Here is a 17246-nt window from a genome sequence, read left to right as displayed (position 1 = left end):
CACTTAGTGATCTGCATGGTACATGCTCTTTGCACTACGATGAGTCAAGACTTCCACTAGACAAAGCTCCAGTCTCTCTCCAAGAAGACCATTAATCACCAGAGTTATCTTGACATTTTTATTGACTGCTGAAAATTGCTGGACGCAAGGAAGGCAGCAGCAAGTGCTTTTAAAATGATAATATACTTGCAAATATTACCCCTCCAGCGCCCGGTGCGTTGGCACCGGTCGCACCGCCCCTGACCCAGCCCTGTCTGTATACAGTATAGAGCTGTATCGCTTTAGCATTGCCTTGCAGTGCAGCTGGATCTCAGGTTCCTCCACACCTTAATCCCAAGGTTTCAGTGGAAGTGTGGAGTCTGCTCTGATTGGTTTCAGTTGGATCATCACGAGGTGCTTCCATGTATAGGGGAGAGTGCGAGTGTGCGTGAGTGCGTTAGCGCGTGTTGTAGTGCTTACTGTTGTTTTGCATGTGTGGCTGGAGGTCTTTGCCAGTCTGATCCCTGCCATTTGAAGGCCCGGCTTCAAGTACGTATGTACAGTAATTGGCATATGGCGACTTCTAAAGGTCCACAGTATCCCTTTAAAGCAGACTGGCTGGGAGTGTTGGCTGGGTGCAGGTTTATTGCATTATGATGTGCTATATAATATTTTAGGACAAATAAAATGCTGGTGAGGTTCCGCTATACGCTGCCGGAGTCGTGATGGCTGTGTGGGCACTGTTCTGACTAGTGAAACGGTTTAGTTGAACTATGGGTTGTACTACAGGGAGCTCAATGATGCCCACATCCAAGGAAGGTTGAGTGTGTGCCCAATCGGGCTTTGGGAGGAGGCTGACTGCTAGGAAGGCTTGCGCCCCCGGGATTTTTTGGGCCAAGAGTGTGGCCTGAGCAAAATTTCCTTCCCTTCCAAACTGAAGACGAAGGGTTTTTGTATATTACAGACAGAGTAAGGTTATAGGTTATTATGTTGAGGACAGGTGCACTGGGGGAGAAGTACTATGTATTTGGTTCTCGCTTGAAGCAGGTGCAAGGCGTCTGGTAGCTATTTTTTTTGCATGTTTACAGTTAAACTTATAGTTGGGAACAAGTTACTCCGGGAGCAGGCAATAAGGGTAAGATAGGAAATACTTAGGCAGATGTTTAGAGAAGTGGTTAGAGGGTTTATGTTCAACAGTTAATGAGAGAGTACTTTTTTTAATAGTTGCAAATAAAGTGGAAGGGTGGGGAAAGCTTAGGGGTGGGGGACGAGGATATGTAGGTGAGGCAATGTACAGCGAGGTGTAGTTTTGTAAGGCAAAGGCCAAGTGTAATGTTTGGGTAGGTGCGCCTATCTTCAATAAAGAGGCCTCTTTCACACATATTAAAGAGTGTGAGTGTTGCATGGCACCTGAGCTGTGCTGGATGGGTATGCACTCTGCAGGTGATCATCTAATGTACTCTGCTAAGTGTTTGTGTATTACTGATGGTGAAGTGCTGTTGTGAGAGTGGTGATTCCCAGCCGTATGGTACATTTTCACTGCTTCCCATGAGGGCGTGGTGTTCTGTTTAATGTTTCATGCTGCATATCAATGGGGGGTGGAGTGTGAGTGAGAGAGTGAGAGTTGCTTGGTGCGCAGTACACTGCAGCAAATCAGACTGTGGGATAATAATTCAGTGCAGTGCAACCTGTTTGTTGTGCCGTGTATGATAGAACACACAGATCGTGTGCAGTGTATGCATTCATGTCCGCTTCACAAAATTGCTGACTTTGTGCCTAAAATTCAACCTAATGAATCAAAGTACGTTATGGGTCGCAATATCTTTATAATTTGCACTTAACAGCTTTCGGCTCATTCGTAATAGTTAGGAAATTGGGGCCTGACTGCCAATGGAACCAATCAGTGGTTTTCAATATCATGGCGTGACTGCCAATGGAACCTATCAGTGGTTTTCAACATCAGCTGAGGTCACAAAACGTTGTACGGATACATGCACCCAATGAGGGTTGTATGTATTAGTGGAAGCGGTCTGTGAATGTTGCCTGTGGGCAGTTGAGGCAGTACTCAATGGTCCCACTGCATGCTCACCCCAGAACCCTTCACATCATGCCAATTCTGCGTTTTTATTGCAGCCCCCATCTTTATAAGGGAAAAGCTAGCTTTCTGTGAAGGTGCATGCATGCATGGACCCTGTGTTGTAATGTGCTTAGACTTGTTGTTTTGTTCCACGTGGAATCTCACTGCTGTGAGATTCCACTGGATGTGTTTTGTACAACAAAGGTTCTGTACTGGTCAGTTGACTACTGGCCAGGAGGGAACCGGTCCGTTGCCAGATGGCACTTGCATAAAGCTTCTTACCTCCTTTTATCCTGCTATCTGCGGAGTGAATTTATTACATTTTGGTGACGATTTGGCCACCTGTCACCATCTGAGCAGCGGACCCGAAACGGACCTGCGCATAGATCCTGTTTGGTTGGATCCAAGCTGAGGATTGAAACTCCACGGAAATTCTGGTCATTGTAGGGGAAGTTTGCCCTATAAAAGACCAGTGGCCCTTGTTGCCATGTACTTACAGATGGGGTCGCTTCACATTAAGGTACGGTGACTCTCAATACGTTCTATCTTAAATCACTATATCTTATATCACTATATCACTTTGCCAAACCAATCTTCGAAAATAATGATATCCCCTATCGATTCTGGTTTGCTGGATGGTTTCAATGCGTAAGACCACCTAAATAGGTTGCATGAGTCCTTACTAAACCGCAAATTCTTTTTGCTAGATTACATTCTAAACCCGCTGCATGAGTGTTCGCTAAAATGCGCTTCGGAATACTGGCCTTGGCTTTGTCACAAACTCCGAGGTGTATAATCAAAAAGCACATAGGTCGTGATTTCTCTTTCATTAGTATTGTGGTTAATATATGACTATATTAATCTGTATATATTTCTTCTTCCTTCTCCCCTATCCTTTCTGAATTGTTTTGTTTTATGTATTTTTATGTTTTGTACCATGTTTGGCAATTTCTTTATAATAGTAAAGACATTCATTTATATGTCCTGATGATGATCCCATATTAAAAAGGGATCGAAACGTCGTCGACAGCTCACACTTGATGATTTGAAAATCTTTTTATTACGAAATCACACAAAGTGTATCTAATTGTCTGTTTTAACTGTGAACAATTTACAGACCGCTTGCCTTGCATTTATATGTTTTCTTGTTTGTATTCATGTGGTAGTTGGACACAGGCTGTGTCCTACTTGGAAATTGGAAATTGTTGAATAACTTTACTACATCTGAATATAACAACTGTTAAATATGTCCGGCTGGACATTTAGTATAGATTTCAATTTTGGTCTATATTTATTGTTGTCTTGTTATCTGATCTGAAGTTTGGGACCATTGTCTCTTGTAATACTGCATAATCCCAAGGTCCCAGACCTATTGCTACTTTGGGTTTCCCTTGTCTTGTATAATTCCATCTTTGATGTAGCAGCGTACATGAGCACATCAATTTCTAACAATGAAGGACGTGGAGCGGACATAAGCAGTCAGACACAGGTGCCCTAATGAAGGGTGTGGAGCAGCATAAGCAGTCAGTTACAGGTGACTTATTGTTCAGTGGCACGCACACCCCAGAGTGTTTCATCCTTATTTCGATGATACACGCGACCGTGCAGTCTTTAAAACAGGTGATTTATTTTTTGGTGGCATGCACACCTTGATGCGTCTCATTTCTATTTCAGTGATACACACACCTCTGTTTTTCATGTACTGGTGCTCCATTCTCACTACAGCGACACATACTTCTTCTGCAATTATCCATAATAAGTGGTGATTCTTGATGCTTCCAGAGTACAGCAAGCATTTGTTTAAATGTGTTGTTGAAGCGCACGCCTTGCATTAGTCAGTGCACACTCAAGTTTTATAGCCAGTGTTACCCACATCTCCTCCTTTAAGCGCTAGTTACAATGGCTTACTTAACTTTGGTGGATGTGCATCATAGTTCATTGTCTTACCCGTAGCAACTCATAATCAATGGGTTCATTGGTGAAGTCTCTGAAAGTCCGCTCAGTGCAAATTGGTTTGGTGTAACAATGTCACATGTATCTGTTACACCACCACCTTGTTTTCTCTCAACCAGGCTCTCCATCAGTTCTAGGGGATATTTGGATTATGATGTTTGATAATTATTTGGAGGCTTTAGATGGTCAAAAATGTTGGCCTTCTACGAAAAAAGCATTATTATTGAGCGTATTAGGTAACGAAGGACAACGTTTATTGGTATTTACCCCAAGCTACTGAGCAGAGGAGTCAACAAATGGTAGAGGCATTTGAAGAAGCTAAATGCATTTTAAGATTAGGTTTGCCAAGGAGGAACATTTAGTAATGACATGCATTACATTTTTTACTCAACCACAAAGAGTAGATGAATCGATTGATGAATTTGTTTCAAGGTTGCGTGAGCGGTCTACAAAGTGTAAGTTTGGGGACATGACTGACAACTTAATAAGAGCTCAGTTGATAGTACAGTGTAGAGAGAGAAAAGTCGAGAACGTTTGTGGGCAGCGAAAAATCCCACGTTGAGGGACTCCATTGATATGGCTAAGGTTTTGGAGCGGTCTGCTTCATGCATGCGAGAATCAGAGAGGAAAAAACAGGTTGTGCAATTGGTGTGATAGTACTACCCATTATTCAGACAAAATTTTGTTTTGCCAATAACTAGGAATGCAGGAGGTGTGGCCGTATGAGCCATTTCACGAGGATGTGTAGGATGGGTAACTGCAACAAAGCGTCTGTAGTGTCTAAAAATGGTGTATGCCGTGTTGAGTCATGCGACAGAATTCTCATGGTAAGCGATGTAGAAGAATTGGTACAAGAGGATCAAAGGTAGAATAGACCCAAAGCGATGTTTATCATAAATGACTGATGTGGAACTAATGGTGGATACCGGTTCTATGTATACAATTATTCCAAAGTCTATTTTTGAACAGAGGTGAGCAGGATGTACCCTGAAACTATTACTATGCATAGTTACATATACATGTGTGCGTAGGTCTGTGTATATGTATTTTAGTTATAGTAAAAAGGGGGAAATTAATATATAAAAATAAATGCATATATTTTGCATTACATGTATGTATTTGTCATAGTGCATAATACAGTGTCTTATTTACATGACATAAATGGAAGAGTGGTATATGCTGCTGTTTGCCTCTTTGTATCAAAAAACATGTCAAAGTGTCTTATTATAAAAAGTATTAACATTTATTTAGATACAAAAACTACATACATCTCTGTATGTGTTTTATATATATATATATATATATATATACACATGTGCATATCAGATCATACAAATATGTATAAATGGGTGTAATTGACCAAGTGTAACATGTATATATGTATGCATAAGTTAATTTTAATTTCCGATTATAAATACTTCCTTCAACCTTTGTGCCATCCCGCTCTTACTCATCTCAAACCTTTATGACTAACATTAACTCCGAACAACATCCGAAATGGGGCACATTCTGGCCCCAACCAGTGGCACAGCGTTTTCAATTGCATTTGCATCCATTTTAAATCCTTTGTCACTTCTATCTATATTTCAACATTTTTCATACGTTTCTTATTCTATTTTATCATTCATCTCAGTTCTGTATCCTCATGCAAGGAAAAAGCCATTTTCAAGGTTTCTTATGTTCCTGCAGGGCCATCCGAACCTCTCCCAAGAACACGACAAATGCTGAATTCATTTAAAAGCAGTTTATTAAAATGGATGCAAATGCAATTGAAAACGCTGTGCCACAGGTTGGGGCCAGAATGTGCCCCATTTCAGATGTTGTTCAGTTGATTCCGCGCTTCACGGGCTGCGCACGTTTCCAGTGAGCACGCAATACACAAAGCAATGGACATGACTTAAGTAAACAGAATTAATTGAGTAAACAGTTGGTGTGCTACCCTACAGATATGTTGTGTAACATTAACTCCGAAACATCCTTTTTAAATGTCCCCTTCCTGTCTAGGGAATTCACCCCACTAACAGGCATAAATGTCCACTGCTCCTAATAACAACTTACAACTTTGTTGCATCCTTCTTTCATTTCTTCTCTGTCCTTCTTTAGTGTTTGTCATTACTTGCTCAGCAGGCATCTATGATGTCACTTAGTGTTCCAATTGTGTATGCTTGAAAGCAGGGACAGTTACATCTGAGGCTGAGCTGGAGTCCATCTGCTCCTGGTGGGGTTTCTATTATTGGATCTACTTTATTCTATTTTATCTACCTGACCAGAATCTTATCTTCAATAAACATAATCTGTTTCATATACTGGACTTAAAGACTTCAATTTGTTACAAACTTCCCCTTCCTTATCCATTCCCATCATTCTTTCACCACTTCAAAACACTACTAGACACACAAGAACTCGAGAGCCCAAACTTAACACAACTAATCAACAAGGAAATAAAAAAACACCTATTACTAACCGTTTAACTCTAATCCTGGGTTCGGGAGTAATGTGCTGCTAGCAGCAAAGCACTTCAACGCCTTGTCAGGGGTAGTAAGCGCTACGTATGTACAGATCACAATTACACATTGGGTACAATGTAAAGGAGAGTGGGTAAGGGGAGAGCTGACACTACAGACTGTGCTGCTGATGGGGGCTGGAGACAGGGACGGCGGTCGAGAGAGAGGTAGGTATAGAGGTCAGTGAAGCCCAACAACACACTGCACACAGTCCAGCTCAGAATAACCTACTGCAAAGGAAACGGAATGGACACTTTAAAACAAAATGGGATGAGTGGTTTGGGTGGTGGGGGCCTGGCATTGTGTCTAACAAGATCACTTGCCCAAGAAACCCTTTACAAATCAAGCTGAGGTCTGGCTTCTGTGATCCCCGACATACTTTTCACAGAGGTGCTGTACCATGGTGGGCTTGAAGGGTCTGTGGCAGCCTGGAAGGCCCAGTCTCGGCACCCTTTCCCTTTCTGCACTACCCAACCTCATTGACAATGTATTATTGTATTATTTCTTGAAGTAGGAACGAAGCATTTTAAGAGATCATATGGCCAATGGACGTCAAACCGTGCAAAATGTCTTTCCCACAAGCAGGGTGTGAAATAAGGACACTGTAAAATGTCATCTGGAGCCCCAATTTAAAGCATACCGTCAAGAATTATCTGTAGAGCTCAACCACACAGCACCACACAGCACGCTTGCAAACTCTGGCTGGATTCACTAAACCTTTCCGTATGGGATTAGCTACAAATCGTAGTGTTTCATTTTGTATTTTTCAAGTGACGCTCCTGAGCAGTTTCTCTTTTTTCTCTTATATTTGCATAATAACAATATACATTTCTTTCCATCAAACGCAATATAAAGTGGTCCAGGAGAATTTTTCATTTTGAATAAGACTTTGCAGGACTGCATTGAACACGCCTAAGAAACATTGGCTCATTGAAAGCCCAGACTTTGCTGGCCCCCGCTTCCCCCAAATCTCCTTTTTGCCCCATCAATGAACTTGATACTGCCTGAGATAGAAGATTCTCGCATTCATAGAAAGAGTAGACTAACAGTTTAGAACCCTTTACCGTCAGGGATAAACTTGCTTCCTCCGGCTGAGATCAGGACATCGAATTGGAACTGGGCTAGATAGGAATTGGTGGTCTGAAAGGAGGCGGTCCAGCCTTTTCCTGTACAAAGGGAACAATAAAGTATTAGTAGTAGGTCAGGCCCACCTACACTCAACTCCCCTTAAGTACAACCGCTGTATACTTTACAACAGGCTACCTCTCGCCTAACTGGGGTGAACACAACTGTGGGGACGCAGTTGTCTCTTGACGGAGACGCAGTTGTCAGGCTTCAAACCATACTGTGTAAATATTGTGGAACGGGCTGCTTAAATGACATGGGTCTGCAAACGGCAGCATAAACTGAGCACCTGGATCCCTCACATGTCTGAGTGAACATACTCATAATATTAATCAAACTCTTATATCCCCCTCCTTTCCTCTGTAGATCATCTGCCTGGGTCTTCTATCACCCGTTCAGTATCTCCTTCTTGGGCCTTCTGGGCCTCTACCATTTGTAATGCCTACCTAATTGCCATTGGCCACTTCCTCAAGCTATCTGCTGTACCTTCAAACTCCTTTGCACTCATGCTCACTCCTTCGTGTTGCCTCTTCTAGACATACTGGTTCTCCAGCCACATTGGCTGATTGTGTCGCTTACACCCTCTACCCCCAATTTCACCTAGTTGTTACCTTGGAGATAGAGGTATGGCAATAACAATGAGGTTAACAACCCCGTACCTTCTTTTACCGAATAACTCTGCATGAAAACTTTTAATTGCCCATCTCGCTAATCTGGAAAGTCTTATCTACCCATCAATAAATGGCTAAAATCCTGCCCCCGTGATGCCAACAGCCATTAGTGATTGTTGCAGTTGTCTCCATTCACCCCAAAAAACCCAGTAGAAAGACGGTGCATTTGCTTCCCTCAGGTTTCCTGTTGGTCAAGAGCAGAGGGCCTCAAAGTGGTTAGCTAGTCATCCTTGGGAGAGGTACTGAACATTGAAAGTCCAATCCAAGGCATGCTAGCGCTGGCAGTGCTAAGACAAACCTTAATGTCTCTTAGGAGAGCTCCAACTCGGTCTTAATTCTGAACACCCAGAAAATCAGTGACAAGCAGTGGGAGAGATGAGGAACTCTGCCCTGTCCAAGTGACAGAGTATCTCTTGAATAGTATATAATGATTTCAAACAGTTATTCCCAAATTCTATTCACGGTCATTCTGCATATACCAAACTTCTACCACCCTCCCATCATCAAGGCCCTCTCCTGCCTTCCAACCCCCTTATCCATCTAGCTTCTACTAGCCCGATTTGCCAGTGAGATCCCAAGACTGGCTACCTACAACACTGTACGGCGCAATCCTAGTGTAACCACCCAGCTTCAGGTCATCGAGACACCATGCAGGCATGGGCTTTTCTGTTACAAATCATTGCTATCAGGTGTGTCAGACATCTTGGCTTCAAGGAGGCAATCCATACCTCCAACTCCAAAAACACATTAGATTGACAACTGCGAGCCTGGAACTTGACACAAGGTGTCCAAATGACATGAAGAGAGGCAGTAACCCCTTTCCATCTTGTAAAACACACCAATTTGTAAAAGACAATTCAATCCACAAAGCTCCCTCTAGATCCTCCCTCACTACCTCCAATCTGGTCTCCTCCTTTCCTTTTTCTCTCTTCTCAGAACTTTGAGGCATTCAGTGGCATGCAAATAATCACCATAACATACATTCCTGCAGCAGTGAATTGCATGGTCACATGTGCCACCTACAGATGCTTACCTTCTGGGGCTACTTCCCAAGGTCTTGCATCACACTCACGTGCTCAGAAACACAAATACTCCCAAGAGGTAGGTGAAACCAGCACATGCAGTATTTTTCAAACTCAATGCCTCAAACAAGTGCCATCAGGGGCAGAAGAGGGAGCACTACCAATCAATCAATCAATCATAACATTTGTATAGCGCGCTACTCACCCGGAAGGGTCTCAAGGCGCTTGGGGGAGGGGGTCCGCTACTGCTCGAACAGCCAGGTCTTGAGTTGTCTCCTGAAGGCGAGGTGGTCCTGGGTCAGCCGAAGGTGGATGGGGAGGGAGTTCCATGTCTTGGCCGCCAGGTAGGAGAAGGATCTGCCTCCGGCGGTGGTTCTTCGGATGCGTGGTACGGCGGCGAGGGCGAGGCTAGTAGACCGTAGCTGGCGGGTGGGCGTGTAGAAGGTCAGGCGGTCGTTGAGGTACTTGGGGCCCAGGTCGTGGAGAGACTTGTGTGCGTGGGTGAGGAGCCTAAACGTGATCCTCTTGTTGACGGGGAGCCAGTGCAGGTCCCTCAGGTGGCCGGAGATGTGGCTGCGTCGGAGGATGTTCAGGATGAGTCGGGCGGAGGCGTTCTGGATGCGTTGGAGTCTTTTCTGCAGCTTGGCTGTGGTTCCGGCGTAGAGGGTGTTTCCGTAGTCCAATCGGCTGGTGACGAGGGCCTGGGTGACCGTCTTCCTGGTTTCGGTTGGGATCCATCGGAAGATCTTGCGTAGCATCCGTAGGGTGTGAAAGCATGATGAGGAGACGGCGGTGACTTGTCTGGTCATCGAGAGGGAGGAGTCCAGGATGAAGCCCAGGTTGCGTGCGTGGTCTGTTGGCTCGGGAGCGGTGCCCAGGGCTGGGGGCCACCAGGAGTCGTCCCAGGCGGAGGGCGATGGTCCCAGGATGAGGACTTCCGTCTTGTCTGAGTTCAGTTTCAGGCGGCTGTTCTTCATCCACTCGGCGACGTCTTTCATCCCTTCGTGTAGGCTGGTTCTGGCGGTGTCGGGGTCTTTGGTGAGGGAGAGGATCAGCTGGGTGTCGTCGGCGTAGGAGATGATGTTGAGGTTGTGTTGGCGTGCGATGGCGGCAAGAGGTCTCATGTAGACGTTGAAGAGGGTGGGGCTGAGTGATGATCCTTGCGGGACGCCGCAGATGACTTCGGTGGCCTCTGATTGAAACGGGGGGAGGCGGACTGTGTTCTTCCGGCGAGGAACGAGACGATCTACTCCAGTGCCTTCTCTTGGATGCCGATGTTGCTGAGGCGCTGTATTAGGGTGCGGTGGCAGACAGTGTTGAACGCTGCGGAGAGGTCCAGGAGGATGAGTGCCGCTGTTTCCCCGTTGTCGAGCAGGGCTCGAATATCGTCGGTTGCTGCGATGAGGGCGGTCTCGGTGCTGTGGTTGGCTCTGAAACCGGACTGCGAGGGGTCGAGGGATCCGTTTGTCTCGAGGAAGGCGGCAAGCTGTCTGTTGACAATCTTCTCGATGACTTTGGCAGGAAAAGGAAGGAGCGAGATGGGGCGGAAGTTTTAGAGGTCGGTGGGGTCTGCTGTTGGTTTCTTCAGTAGGGCGCTGAGCTCGGCATGCTTCCAGCTCTCCGGGAAGGTGGCGGTGTCGAAGGAGGTGTTGATGACGTCTCGGAGTTGGGGTGCGATGGTGGAGTCGGCCTTGTTGAAGATGTGGTGGGGGCAGGGGGCAGTCGGAGATCCGGAGTGGATGGTGTTTATCGTGTGGGCTGTGTCTTCGGTGGTCTCCGTGGTCCAGGTGCGGTGGGTGGCGGTGGGGGGCATTGGTTCGACGGTTGGGTGCGTGGGTGGTGCGCCGAAACTGTTGTGGATGTCAGCAATCTTGCGGTGGAAGAACGAGGCGAGGGAGTCGCAGAGATCTTGAGGGAGTGATGTCGTTGTTGCCGGTGCTGGGGTTGGAGAACTCCTTGACGATGGTGAAGAGTTCCTTGCTGTCGTGGGCGTTGTTGTCCAGTCGTTCTTTCAGTGATTTCTTCTTGGTGGTGCGGATGAGCTGGTGGTGCTTGCGGGTGGCGTGTTTGAGGGCGGTCATGTTGTCTGTGGTCTGGTCGAGGAGCCAGGCTTTCTCGAGGGAGCGGCAGGTCTTCTTGGAGTCCTTGAGTTTGACGGTGAACCAGGAGGCCTTCTTGCTTCTGGGTCTGCTAGGAGGGTTCTTCAGTGGTGCGAGTTCGTCGGCGCAGGCGGTCAGCCACTGGGTGAAGTTGAGGGCCGCTTCGTTGGGGTCGGTTGAGCTGATGGGTGGGTTCTGGCTGAGGGAGGTGGTGAGCTGGTCGGCGGTGATCTTGCTCCAGCTTCTGTGAGGAACCTGTTGCGGGTGGTAGTGGGTTGTGGTCCTTCTGAAGCTGAAGTGGACGCAGCTGTGGTCGGGCCAGTGGAGTCCGGTGGAGTGGCTGAAGGTGATGTGCTTGCTGGATGAGAAGACGGGATCAAGCGTGTGGCCGGCGTAGTGGGTGGGGGTGTTGACCAGTTGCTTGAGTCCGAGGTTGGCGAGGTTGTCCAGCAAGGCGGCGGTGTTGCGGTCCTTGTTGTTCTCCAGGTGGAAGTTGAGGTCCCCTAGGAGGATGTAGTCGGCGGAGGGGAGGGCGTGTGGGCTGATGAAGTCCGTGATGTCTTCGCTGAATTGTGTGCGTGGTCCCGGGGGTCTGTAGATGAGGGTGCCTCTGAGGGTTGTCTTTGGGTCGGTGTGAATCTGGAAGTGGAGGTGCTCGGCGGCGGCGAAGGTGTCGTTGGAGTCGGTCGTGATGCCGATGGTGTTCTTGTGGACGATGGCGATGCCTCCTCTGGTCTTGTTAACGCGGTCCCTCCTGATGATCTTGTACCCGTCCGGGATGGCGATGGCGATGTCGGGGGCCGAGGAGGCGTTCATCCATGTTTCCGTGAGGAAGGCGACGTCTGGTGATGTTGTGTCGAGCAGGTTCCAGAGTTCCACGGCGTGTCTGTGAACGGAGCGGGTGTTGAGCAGGATGCACTTGAGGTTGCTGCTGTTGTTTTGCTTGACCGGTGCGGTGCAGGTTCGGTGGCAGGTGAACTTGCAGGGTCTGCAGGTGAAGGGTCCGTGGATGCTTTTCGGGGCGGCCCGGCAGCAGGCGGGGTTCCGGCCGGCATTGAGTGCGTGGAGGGCGGCGGCGTCGTAGGTATGTCGGGTCGTCTTGCATCGGTGGGGGCCAGGGGTCCTGGTGCTGGGCGTGGTCCAAGCGCGGACGGGCGCAGACGGGCTTGCCTTTGGCGCGCCTTCGGCGCACAATCGGCGCACCCGCTGCGCGTCTGCGCGGTCGCCATTTATAGCTAGGTGGGAGGGAGGATCAGCTGGGAGGCGGGAGCGGGGATGACGCGGCAAAAGGGGGCGTGGCCTCGCGAGCGGCGGCAGCGGGGAGCGGGGCTGGCGGCGAGGCGGGTGCCAGTAAAGATTCACAAAAAATACACAATGGGGCAAGAATACTATGCAATGAGGCAAAATAAACTACAGAATAACGTACAGCAAAACGGGATAGCTGGGGGACAGAGCGGCAGGCAGAACGGCAGCCAGGCGGCAGAACGAGGCTGCGAGCAGCAGCAAGGTGACACGAGGGGGCACACACACAGCTGGTGGCCGTGCGGCGCGGGGGTGTCCTGGGAGCACCATACTGTTCTGCCTTGCTGAGACAGAACGATGAGCATGTCTGGCGATATCCTTCATCCCATGCAGTGGGTCAGAAGGGACTGGATTGCCTGGGGAAGCTCTCAATTCAATATCTTGGGGGCGCAGACCGATGGAACGGGTATTTATGTTATGCTGAATGCATTTCTGGATTACGCATGCAACCTGGAAATCTTGGTGGAGCTGCATGAATGTTTGAGAAGAGAGAGAGGTGGGCCCACCACAATAATAATAGAGAGGCAACCTAGGAGAAAGCAGCCAGGTCTTCACCAGTTTTGGATTCCCCAGTAAGGCGTTCATTTACAGGCTTTCTGGGCTGGGCGTTCTAGACCTCCTCTTGAAATTTTGTCAAGCAAAATGGTGGAAATGCGAACAAAAGTTTGAAGGTTGACTGTAACACATTTTAGCTTATCTTTTTGTAGCATATGTACAAGAAAGTGGGCTGAGAATCCAATCCAATCCAAAAATGCTTTATTTCGGCCATTTGAGACCATAAAAGATTCATTTAAACAATTTAAAATAGATAAAACATACAGTAAAAACTAGGCAAGGTACAGAATACATCAGAGTCAATGTCCTAACACTCTGGCACGAAACAAAAATGGTTAACTACAGATCATCTATTTTCCCCCTTATCTGCCACATAGCCATTAGGTACTTTGCAACTGCGAACACTATAAAATGCAGAGTACTTGTCTTTAAAATTCTGAGTGAGTGCAAATAGTTTCTAATGCCCAAATTCCTAAACAAAAAAATAACCAATACTTCCTTGGTCTCGTGTAGGCTGGGCAGAAAAATAACACGTGTGGTTCGTCCTCCTCTTTCGCACTACACCCAGGACAAATTTTATCATTCAGCATTGACCATTTGCTTGTGAAAGTTTTAAGGGGCAAAGTGCCCAGCCTCCATTGTATGAACAATTTCCTTGCCTTAATAGGGTAAATTATGTCCATAAAACCTTCAAAATGAAAAGAATTTTTAGTGTCCAAAAATTGATCAGTTAGGGTGCCAGCTCTGGATGCACACACAAGCGAGGCTAGACTTTTATCCTTATAGATCTTAACAAGCTGTTTGCGTGCCACCCCGAGAGAGCTTTTTCGGGATCCTCCCACAACTCAAGCAGTCCCAGACGGTAAAATTCTCGTTTGACATAAGCCAACCAAGGAATTCTGTCAGATTGGTTAAGGTTCAGGACATGCCTCAGATCTTGCCTGTAATAGGAAAGTTCGCCAGTTGACCAGAGCCTATGCCAGAAACTCAGTGGTTTTAATGCCAATTCCTCCCCTATTGAGGGGAGCCCCAGGTCTAGTCTCAACGGTAGCAATGGTGTGCTTTGGGGAAGGGCCAGCAGGCGTCTGAGGAATTTGTTTTCTACCTTAACAAGCTCTGTCCCAGCTTTATGGCCCCACAGCTCACCGCCATAGGATGAGGCTGCTCTGGCTTGTGTTTTGTACATTTCCAAAGCTGGGCTGATAGGTCTAAAGGTTGATGAGTTTGTAACCTTCAGAATAGCCCCGGCAATCTGGGATAACTTTAAGCGGGATCTCACTATCTGTGGACCCCATGATAGATTTTCGTGTAAAGTTACACCCAGATACTGAAACGTTCTGACCCTTTCAAGCCTCTCAGATCCCAGGGTTGGATTCGGCCTGGTTGTTGTGGAGGGGTTGAATACCATGAATTTGTTTTTTTCTGCGTTGATCTCCAGACCATGGATCCTGCAGAAATCCCCAAACCCATCCAGTATTCGTTGGATCCCCATCGGGGATTTGGAAAGCAGGAGGGTATCATCGGCAAACATAATAGCCGGAACCCTCCTGCCTGCCAACCTAGGTGCATCATTGTCCCTGACGTTGTCAAGATGGGATATGACGCCGTTAACAAAGAGGCAAAACAGGGTTGGCGCAAGAACGCAACCCTGTCTTACCCCCCTGAGAACTGGGAACCTAGAGTACAAGACACCATCCCTCCCACACCTAACCTGGGCAAAGTTGCCATCGTGGAGCCTGATTAGAGCCTGTAGCAATTGTGACGGCACACCCAAGTCCTTTAGGACCACCCAGAGCTTCTTTTGGGGCACCAAGTCAAAGGCGGACCTCAGGTCCACAAACACCATGTACAGGCTCCCCCCCTCGATCCCCACTGTTTTCCAGTAGATCAGGACGAGGCGGAAATTCTGATCCATGGTGAACGTGTTTTTCCTGAAGCCCGCCTGGAGGGGGCTGAGGATCGCGTTGTCCTCCATCCAGTCAAGGAGATGGTCGAGGATGAGGCGAGCAAAAAACTTTTGGGGTACATCTATGAGACTGATCGGGCGGTAGTTGGCTGGGAGCAGAGGAGAGCCCTTTTTGAAAATCGGTACTATCTCTGCCCCCAGCCAAGTACAGGGGATCTCCATCCCTCCCAGGATAGAATTGAATATAATTAAAAAGTACGGGCCCCAAATCTCTGAGTGATGTCGAAGCAGATCACGAGGGATTTTGTCGAGACCGGGGGCCTTCCCAGGCGCCAGTCTCTCCATTGCATTCAATACTTCCCCCAGAGTAAATTCTACGGGCTCAAGTGGGGTGTCAGGGACTGGCTCGTTAGCAAATTCTGTGTCTTCTTGATACAATTTGCTAAAGTGTGATTCCCAAACAGAGGCAGCGATGTTTGGCTCAACTGCTAGTTTGGGTTCACCTGTACCTGTGGTGACTAGAGCCCAGAATTTTCTTAAATCCCTGGTTTCCAGTGCCAAAGATAAGTCTTGCCATCTCTCCCAATCCCATTCTGATTTTGCCTGGGCAATTGCTTCCCTATATTTACTTCTCAGGACAGCTACCTTTTCCTTGCTGGAACCAGACTTTATCGTAGAAATCAGCTCGGTTTTTTATCTTTTTGCAAGTACCATTGTACCAAGCTGAGGTTGCTGTCTTCTTCTTTTTGGTCACCACCACTGGAAAAAGGACATCTCTTAGGCTTCCCACTAAATCTGCATTGATTTGGGCGAGTTTCTGGTTGAAATCTGTGCTAATGGGTTCGTTAATTAGTTCGTCCACTTCTACAAACTTTGGGAGTACCAGTTCATACATTTTTGCAATAGACTCAGTAGAGTTTGCTAGTTTCCCCCATCTTACCCTGCGTCTGCTATTTGATAGAACCAAGTTCCCTGTCTCATCCCTTTGAACTTCAGTTACCATCCGTTCTTCAGGGGCAGGATGTACCATATCCAAGCAGAGGGCATTGTGGTCACTATCTGATCTTTCAATTACCCTGAAGTCCTGGACCTTGGACCATAAGCTTGTGTCTACAAAAATATAGTCCAGGCGCGATTCGTGGCCCTTTCTGTTAAAGGTGCACAACGAGGGGGTATCAGATGAAGTACGCCCATTGCAGGCCCTCAGGGCAAAATTCAGGGTCAGAGACATGATCTGAACTGCTAAAGGCGACCATGATTTTGGATTAGGGCTTTGACAGGGGGGGATCCCCAAATAATCATCTTCAGCAGTTAGGGCACCCTCCTTCAAACCATACAGGCGTTCAAAGTGGCAGTTGAGGTCACCGCCTGTTAGACCCGGCTTCCTGGGCACCAGGGCACTCAGGGGTAACTGCGCTCCAATCGCATCAACTGGAGTGTTGCCTCACTGATGTCCTGGGGCCTCAGTACTAAAGGACCCAAAACTGGATAACCAAGTACTCCTCTCCAGCACTTGACTCTCTCAGGGTAGCGAGACAGAGCAGTCCAAGCCTTACTCAAGGAGGTGAGGTGGGGTTAGACATTCAGATTACAGTGTAAACCGTACCACCAGCTGATAAACTCAATGTCCAGTCAGTGCTTTACTTTTTATAAAAGAAAAGTACTTTAATACACATAAGATAATTATTCTACACATAAAACTAGGATAAACAATGAAAACCAGAAGTCTCTACAACCCTCTGGGGCAGAGTTCTGACCCCGAACAGTATTATAGCGCCTAGACGCCAAACACTATAAAAACACAGTTAACATGAAAACACACAGTAAGCATTGCATATTACAGATCATGTTACACAGGGCTGTTCTCATTCACTAGAACCTTGGTACCAAACTTTGTATTGAAAGGATATAGTTTCAGCATATGATGCAAAGTCAAATGGTCGTGATCAGGCCCATAACCCCCCACCCAAAGCAACAGAAGTGCCCTCCCATTGTGAGTGAGGACACTGCTCTAGAGGTGTCAGGGATCTGATCAGAGGTGCCGGATGTCTTG

The 17246-nt window shown here is 47.2% G+C and overlaps 1 protein-coding gene across 2 annotated transcripts in view; it reads right to left on the bottom strand.

The window, feature by feature from the left end:
- The window catches only part of MICAL1 (microtubule associated monooxygenase, calponin and LIM domain containing 1), a 360133-nt gene that overhangs the window by 209944 nt on the left and 132943 nt on the right, over nucleotides 1-17246 (bottom strand). For both annotated transcript variants that reach the window (XM_078644322.1, XM_078644321.1), the window contains exon 5: nucleotides 7578-7679. In XM_078644322.1, coding sequence (XP_078500448.1) covers nucleotides 7578-7679 — 102 coding nt within the window. The remainder of the gene's footprint in view (nucleotides 1-7577; nucleotides 7680-17246) is intronic.

This window comes from Lissotriton helveticus, chromosome 5_1, assembly GCF_964261635.1.
Source record: "Lissotriton helveticus chromosome 5_1, aLisHel1.1, whole genome shotgun sequence".
In the NCBI taxonomy this organism is placed as follows: Eukaryota; Metazoa; Chordata; class Amphibia; order Caudata; family Salamandridae; genus Lissotriton; species Lissotriton helveticus.
The sequence above is the reverse complement of the archived record's forward strand: the minus strand, read 5'-3'. Positions and strand labels throughout refer to the sequence as shown.